The 8,534-nt window shown below is 37.8% G+C and overlaps 1 protein-coding gene across 1 annotated transcript; it reads right to left on the bottom strand.

Moving 5' to 3' along the window:
• Positions 1-5,204: 5,204 nt before the first annotated feature.
• LOC138009055 (homeobox protein notochord-like) lies at positions 5,205-7,657 on the bottom strand. Its single transcript, XM_068856346.1, has 2 exons — positions 7,144-7,657; positions 5,205-6,285 (listed from the first exon to the last, which is right to left on the bottom strand). The coding sequence occupies exons 1-2, from the start codon at positions 7,511-7,513 to the stop codon at positions 6,014-6,016; spliced, it is 642 nt and encodes a 213-aa protein (XP_068712447.1). The 5' UTR covers positions 7,514-7,657; the 3' UTR covers positions 5,205-6,013.
• Positions 7,658-8,534: the final 877 nt, after the last annotated feature.

The following is an 8,534-nucleotide window of genomic DNA, read 5'->3' as shown; positions in this document are numbered from 1 at the left end:
AGGAAGAGACAAGATCGACAAGTATATCAAGCGAAACTACGAATCAGTAGTATCGCAAGAAGTAATACAACTCTTTGTGTCACTCTGCTCGATACACGAAGAACAAAAGTCGATCACAAGTACAGACAAAAACAGCCTGTGCTAACCCCTATTCAAGGAAGAGAATTCCTAACACATTTGCAAATGGACCTTATAGACCTTAGAATCTTACCATGTACATGTTCATGTCATCCCAAACACAGTTTGATTCTCCACATGATTGATCATTTCACAAAAGATATTCAGAAGAAGAAGAAGATGTGTTATTAGACGCAACTAAAACAATACGTTTCATTACCGCAAGAAGGCACTTGACCATTGACACATGTAGAAGAGCTGCAAAAACAAGGAAATGACTTCTCATCGTTCAACTACATGCAAGTAATGACTGTTTAATAAAAGTTACAAACTTTGTGGACAACCAGGAAAAGAACTTTGAATTTGATTGTTCAAGTACTCAGAACCTCAAAGGGGTTTTATACTGAATTACATTTGTACAAGTAACTGTAAATCATTCAATATTCTACCTTCTAAAAAGTCACTTGTCTTTTTCCTTTCAAAAACCAGAAAAATAAAAATAAAACAAAGTCACATGAAGGTAATTCTTATTAATCAAGGTTTTGACGGTTTTTCTGCTGCTCTAAGATAAAAAAAAGCAGAATTAGTTATCATGCACAGTATGCCTAACCCCAACCTTAATGCTTAGCTAACCGTTTAAAATCAGTGCTTAGACTTAATAACAACTTCCAAAGGCGTTTTTACAGACCAACTCATGAAAAACATACGCTAACTACCTCTCCTTACTGATTTACTTACCAATATACACGTACTTGCTAACAATTAATGGACTTTTTGTTGATGTTTCCTATTTTCAATTTTAAGCTAGTTTAAAATTAAATTTACCTAGGTTGAAATCATTTCAACCTGAATTTCAATTTACCTGTAACAAGTATCTTTCGCCATCGTACGCTCTGCGATACTATGCTTGAGAGGCACAACACCCAGAAGACGACAGCCAGACTTTGTTGACTCATTTACAGATCGAAAACATTAGAGTCTGCCCGAAGTAACCTTTTTTTTCTTTCAGGAGTTTTATTCTTTTAACTTGAAATTTTCTTTTTCCATGTCTTTAATTCTAAAACACTGTACTGCCTGTAAGAGTTATTTGATCACATCTGAGCCGCAAGGAATGTATTTGGGAAATCGTTATGGCACAGTGATTCAGTGCATTCTTATAACTTATAATAATTTTTAATGTTGTATTGTGCTTCCAATTCTTACCTTTTAATATTTCTGTAAGTTATGTACATATTTCAAATGTTTCTCTTTATCATTAAAAAATATATTATTATTATTATTATTATTATTATTATTATTATTATTTGCAGTTTATTGAAACATCTGTTTGAAAACCTATGACAAAATTGGGCGCCCAAAAAGCGTAACCAATTCCTGTTAGTCCCTAAAAAAAGATTACAATCCTCCATCGATATTATATATCCCACATAATAGTATAACCTAAGTATCTAAACGTAAAAATCCTAACCATTGATCTGTGTATCTAAAAATCTTAAATCTTCTTTCTCATAGATCGTTGTAAAAAAAAAAACAAACAAAAAAATGCTAATAAAAATCCCTAATAATATATACGGCCTTTAAGTATATCTAAATGTTCATCTTTGCCTTTCTTATGAAATTGTTCAGTGTTCAAGAATTTTAAAGTTCCTTGCAATGTTCAAAGTGCATGATAGCATTGCCTTCTGCAAAAACACCAAGTCACACCTGTCTCCTACCAAGCACTTGATTGACTTCCTCACATCTTTTGAATAACCACCCAGTACATCCATGATGATGTTGTGCTGAGAAACTTTATATCCTGAATATTGCAGCTTGAGTTCCCTTCTGAGTGGACCATACTTTCGCATTTTCTCCTCCGTCTTCATCTGTCGATTTTCTATCCACGGGCAGCTCATCTCGATCAGGATTACTTTTTCCTTCACTTTATCAATGACTGGCGCGTCGATGGGATTTGCTCGAACTTCTACTTGCTCGGCAAACAGAGGTACATCCCACAAAGCTTTGAGTTCTTCATTCTCGTGGACTGGCTTTGGACTGATTCCTTCATATCACGCATACTCCTCTCTTGGTAGTAGGTTGTAATTGCTTAGAATCTCGAAGAAAAGGATTCTAAGGACGCTGTTATGTCTTTCTAGGTATTTGGTTTCAGCCATAGCACTGCATCCCGCCAACACGTGCGCGACACTTTCTTGACCCTTGCCACACATACGACAAGTGTAATCTTGATGATTAGTTGTTTTAATCTTCTTCCTGGTGTACAACTTTGTGGGTAAAAGCTGTTGGTACAGGTCTTGAATGCCAGTTATCATATGGGTCGGTGCATTTCTCCAGTTGTTCATCCACTCAAAACACTTTTTGTCTAGGTCTTCATCCTTCCACCTGCTTGCTAGTAGCTTTCCCTCCCACTTCTTTGCCAAAAGTTGGATCCGGGTTAACATCGTGGGGGCCAGGCAACAACAAGTTGCCTCAGGAAACCCAAATTTTATCATGGCTTTCATCGCTCCAGAGCCTTTCTCAGAATTCTTGCCGTGCCAAGGAGAGCGGTGTTTTTAATTAGTTCTATAGGAGTGTTGGTGCCAATGCGCATTAAGTTTCTTTCAAGCCTTTTTGGAGCTGTTCCCAGTACCAGTACCCTGGAAGCACCTGGGTTCCGACACTCCACATTTTCTGAATCTCTCTTGCTAGGTCCTGGTATTTCTCTAGCTTTTCCTCCTCCTTGGCCTTTACAGCTGTGTCTTCTGGGACTGCTATGTCTACTACTTGGCATGTCTGTTCTTGCTTGTTAATAATGACCAAGTCGGGTCTCCTTGCACTAATTTGGTGGTCAGTCTGGATGTTATAATCCCATAGCAGTTTGTAGTCGTTGTTCTCAAGGACAGTTTCTCGTTGATGTTCAAACCATTTTTCTACTCTACTAGAGCCGCACTTCCCCAACAAGTCCCAGTGTACCACCCTTGTAACATTATCGTGCCTCCTTTTATACTCTTGCTGTGCCAGTTTGGAGCACCCACTCACAATATGCTCACTGTCTCCTTTGCCTGGCGGCACATTCTGCACAAGTCATTTTCTTGAGTCTTGTCGATGTTGGCTTTGATGTCGTTTGTTCTAATTGCCTGGTCTTGGGCAGCAGTGATTAGGGCTTCTGTTTCTAGTTTAAGGTTTCCTCTTTGCAACCATGCCCAGGTCTTCTCATTTCGTTCACTACCTGTTTGTCTGAGAAACTGACCATATAAAACTTCTCTTCCCACTCTGTCTTTCCTTCGTTGTTTCAAGTCCTTTGGGGTTTGAAAGTCGTGGGTTACCACTTCCCCCTTCCCCCTTCCTAGCTGCTTGAATCAGTTTCTCGTCACTGTGCAGGATGTAATTTTGTAATGAGTTCTTGGCCTGTCCAATGCACTCTTCCAGTGATGTTAGGCCTCTCCCTCCTTCTGCTCTTGGTACATTAAGCCTGGCTACACAATTCCTTGGGTTAAGTGCTCTGTTCATTGTTAGGGTCTTCCTTGTTCTTGTGTCTAAATCTCTTAATTCCTTTTTGGTCCAGTTATTATTATTATTATTATTATTATTATTATTATTATTATTATTATTATTATTATTATTATTAGCGACCTAGTAGGTCCTGGCAGTTGCTTGACACAAACCTATTTAGGAAAAAGTTTGTGCGCGTTGTTGCCGAAAAGAACAGCTTTTTCTTTGTCACCTTGATCAATACTAACTAATGGCGTTGCTTATACGAACTTGAACTGGTAATTAAGACACTTTACAAGCGTAGGATAAGCACCCCTGAAGGAGACTATTAAAAATGGTCCTCTTTGGAATTTTTTGTCTTAGCTAGCTTATTGACCCAGACGGTACTTTCAGCTGTTTGTTTTAGTGTTCTTGATCTCGTTAGCCGCTTTAATGTGGAGAGGTACGTACGAAAAGACTAACAGTGTAGTGAAACCTAATTACTAGTAATAAAAGACAACAGTTGTCTTGTTTTCAATATTTTATTTCGCGCATGTTTTTATTGAAATTAATCCCTCTGGGAGTGCATGGCCAAATTTCTGCCAGTATAGATTCAACATTTTCAAAAAATTAAAAAACGAATCTCGAATCTCTTTTGATGGGAGTGTGGATAGCATTGTCCCCAGGATATATCACAGAAATCACCGTCCAGCGAATAATTAAAAGTTGTGAAGAGTGGTTTATCTTGTGGCTAGTGTACGCGAGAGTAGTATCGGTTCGGGATTTTTAATTGATAGAGCAAGGGCCAAAGAGTAACAACTCGGTTCCAGCGTGTGGAAAAGTCATACGATGAATTCACGAGCTGATTTTGACTCTAAAAACGCTGGTTGACCTTTCTTAACACAAATGTTTTCCAAAACAAAGGGATTACATTTCTTTGACAAACGACTGAATCTACTTTGAATATTCCACTTCAAGAAACTTCAGGAATATTACTCCTCTCGAACAGATATTTTGAAGGAAACGACCCATGCGTTGCGGGAGTGCTCTTAGTGGAAGTTATTTTGTGATGTTGTCAATTCTTCGGGTACATGCCTTACATTAAAACAAAGCACGGTTATTTAATTGTGGTCCAACATTTACCCTCAGGAAAGTGATTCAATTCAATTTGCAAACTTTCGGTTGCCTAGTGCGTCAGTTTTTTAGTTCCTCATTACTAGTCATTTAACACCAGTTCAAAGAACCGTTTAGAAAGCTAATGGAGACCGTCATTAGAGGTGATATTGCATATCAGTTCTATAAAATTATAAAAGCTTAATGAGGCAGAAGAAACCTTTTGTTTCTAATGTTCTTTAACAACATGAAAATCATGCGAACTTTAAAACCTATTGTTGTGGTGCGAATATCCTCACTACCCAGGAAAATGAAGAATAAAATCGTGTAGGAACTAGAAGCTCTTCCTTTTATCGCTTACGCATTGCATTCTTCTTGCTTGATTCCTGTTGTCAAAGGTTCTGTTTCAAAGACTTATTGCTTTTATGTCCGTAACCTTAACCACTGTACTGAACTTCCCATGCAAAATTCAGGGTCTAGTTAATCAAAAATGCTTGTAATTTCAATTAAGACCCACAAGGCCCTCATATTATACCTCAGTTGGGTTCTCGCTACCTTACAAAACCCAACAGATAATTTCAATGTCACTTAAAATGTATCTCTTACTGCCGCTTTTATCGTGCTGACAAGCGCAAGTACAACACCAGGTTTAACATATATATCCTTTACATAACATCTCTCACTTATAAAATTTTGAACATGATTTTTATTTCTACACAGATTCCAATTTCTTATTTACAAATTATGACGAAAGCTCCTGAATAGAGCACTAGGCTAAATTCATTGGGTAGATTCATTGGACCAGGCTTAAAATCGCTTACCGAACCAAACAAGTGACCAATTTTCAATCATGAAAACATCTGTTCATGACGTAAGCATTTAGTCTTTGGGCAAGTATTGAACTTTGTTTGTGATATTTTTACAACCGAGATTTGTCCGCACAAACTATCAATTCTAACCGGAACTAACTTCTTGACAAATGCCGCGTTACCCTAGAAATTTAGTTTCTCTGTCAATTTGTGGGACTATTCTTCAGAATATTTCGAAATCGCTTTGAAAAGAAACACCTCAACCACGAGCCAAGATGTTTTAATTTCAAAAGCACCTTAAAGTTTTTCTTCTCGATGCTACTTCAGTTGCAAGAAACCGCTTACGTAACTTCGTGCTATCTTGTATTGAAAATATGAAACAAACGTTAACTTTCAAGAAGAAGCAGAAATCGCCGTTTCCACGCTACGGAGCAATGTACATTTAATCCGCAAACTACATTCAGTCAGTAGCGGTCCAAACTGAATTTTTTTCATTATGGTAGTGTGGCATTCACTGAGCCTTCTTTTCAAGCGGAGCTGGTACAATCTATCTTCTGTTTTCTCCACTTTATTCTTCTGTTTTGAAACCATACTTTGACTTGTGTTTCAGTAAGATTCAGTGATGCCGCCAAGTAGTGCCTCTCTGCCCCGACCATGTATTGTTGCCGTTCAAATTCTTTCTCCAATCGTTCTAACTGCTCCGGCGTGAAAATTGTACGAATTCTCTTCGGCTTTCCTTGCTTGAAATTCCAAGCTTTATTTTCCTCGTGATGAACGACTGAAAGAATTGGTTCTCCTTCTGCAAGAACGCAATAAGACCGAAACCGCAAATTAACATGGATAAAATTATACCAAAAAGTAATTCCCACTGTTTCACGTTTTGTCTATTCCTAAAGCCTATCTTGAGGTTCTAACAATGCCTTCCTCAATCTACCGTATGTAATTAAGACTCGAGAATGAGGGTTGTCTTGGTTTGAAAAATTGAAAGACATAATTAGTCGAGCTTTACATGATGAGAGCTTTATGTTATTAAGTAAGAAGCAATTTGGCATTAAGGTAATTGCTTAGATTTCCAATAGCATTTCCTTTTCAGAAGAGCTTTCCCTCAATTTTTATGCCTTTAGGAAAAGATGCTTTGATACAAAATCCTCATGTTAATAAATCGACATTAAATATATCCTAATTTTCTCTTTTTTGTCAGTTTACCGAAGTACTGAAAGGTTTAAATCAGGAAGTAAAATTAACATTTGAATTCAGCTCTCACCGAGGTGCGAATTAGCCATTTCGTTTACGTGATTACAATTTTTTTCTTGCTGCCAATAACATTTACCAGTCACAAATACACATTTAAAAGGAAAGCGCAGGCAACTTTTAAAAAGAAGTAGAAAACAAATGTCGAGACTGAGAATCAGTTAAAGCTTATTTTGCGGCGGTAACAAATGTACGACGAACGTGCACACACTGAGGCCTTTTTTTAAACTTCTCTTTAGAAAACGCCCCACGAAATCTAGTGCTCACAAGTTGAGATGAGCACGCGAACAAAAAAAAAAGATTTTTTTCGTCTAGAGATAGAAAAACGTGACAAACTGAAGAGCCCTTCTCCAAACGGTTTGATGACTATGAATGATTGCAATGTCGGGTTTATTGCATGACTTACCTTTATGTAAAGAATTGCAAGTGGTTCTTGCAAAGGCGCTGGTAGTTAAAGGCCGGTGGTACGGATGTAGTCTTCCTATTGAGATATGAGATGCGTAAGGAGTAAACTTTGGGACGCTTAGACTGGCTTCGGTGGAAGAGGCTTTGGATGAGTTTGTCTCCTCGCTATTCGTCCTGGTCGTTTGCTCTTCAGAACGGGAAAGAATCGATGAAATAGTGAACGATGATATTCCAGACTGACTTGGGCTGGTAGGAGGTCTGCTAACTGGTTGTAAACTTGAAGGCGCTACAGCTGTGCTTCTCAAAGCGATACAGTATGGGGACGTACAAGGGAAATACGGACAAACATACGTGCTAGTGAATGCCTGCATGACTCGCTAGGTCACAAAAACGTGTCTCAAAATCTGCTCAGGTTCTTCCTAGTAAATCTTGGTATTCATTGTGCTACCGTTGCAAATCCCGCAGCTGACTGCCTTCGATTGTGCGTTTGCGGCAGCCTTTTATGAAACACGTATCCGACGAAATTGGTAACTATTGGTCACTAATTCCCTAATGTTCGTTGCTAAACGATGAATAGTACTCCAAACTATGCTGTTTTCTCATTAGTCCATTGATAAAATTGATTAGTGGGACCAATACAATGCCTAATCTAAAAAACCGACTTATTAGTATCTTCACAATAAACAAACAAATTGTTCGCGTACTCCTTTAACTCAGACATTAACCGATAATTTTGCAAGACAAGTGAGTTCGCCTTAATGACTTAAATTAACCATATTGCATCACGATAAGAAATAAATAAAGCCAGCAAATTTAATATAAGTCCCCGAGATGGGAAAATAACCGAAATATTTCTTCCCAGAGAAGTCTTTATTTTTGTTTGGGACACTTAGTTTTCAGACTCACTTTTCATTAAAAAGAGGTTGTGAAATGTACTGTCGCCTTGCGCCATGTGGTAAGATGAGAGCCAGATTGGCATTGTTCTTAAGCCTTTTGTATCGCCAGAGTTAATTAATACTTTTGTAGCCGGCAATAATATGCAATATTCACTTCCTCTCTTCCAATAGTGAGAAACACGCCATGAGATTTTGTTTGACATTTATTTCTATTCAAGCCAAACACCTGTTCGCAGACAATTTACATTCATAAAGTTCTCCGTATTCGATACAGCAAGCAGGAAAGCTTTTAATTCGTCGATGATCTTATCACATTTAACGAACAAAAGATATTGCGGGGTTTATACGCTTAAAATTAACTCGACAAGGGCAAATCATTGTGAGTTGGTGTGGGTTTCAGAGACAATTAATTCGCTGAAAAACAATTAAGACGAAGAAAGAGATCGATTTGTCGTTTTTTCTTCAACTCTAAAAGCAACTAGACTGTTTTTTTTTT

Source organism: Montipora foliosa, chromosome 6, assembly GCF_036669935.1.
Source record: "Montipora foliosa isolate CH-2021 chromosome 6, ASM3666993v2, whole genome shotgun sequence".
In the NCBI taxonomy this organism is placed as follows: domain Eukaryota; kingdom Metazoa; phylum Cnidaria; class Anthozoa; order Scleractinia; family Acroporidae; genus Montipora; species Montipora foliosa.
This window is presented reverse-complemented; position numbering and strand designations above follow the sequence as displayed.

Bases quoted from the DNA above. Each gene is read 5' to 3' on its own strand.
- LOC138009055 (XM_068856346.1), bottom strand. From the start codon at position 7,513: ATGCAGGCATTCACTAGCACGTATGTTTGTCCGTATTTCCCTTGTACG. The intron at 6,286-7,143 runs GTAAGTCATGCA...GCGTTCTTGCAG, and splicing joins TTGCAATTCTTTACATAAAG to AAGGAGAACCAATTCTTTCA.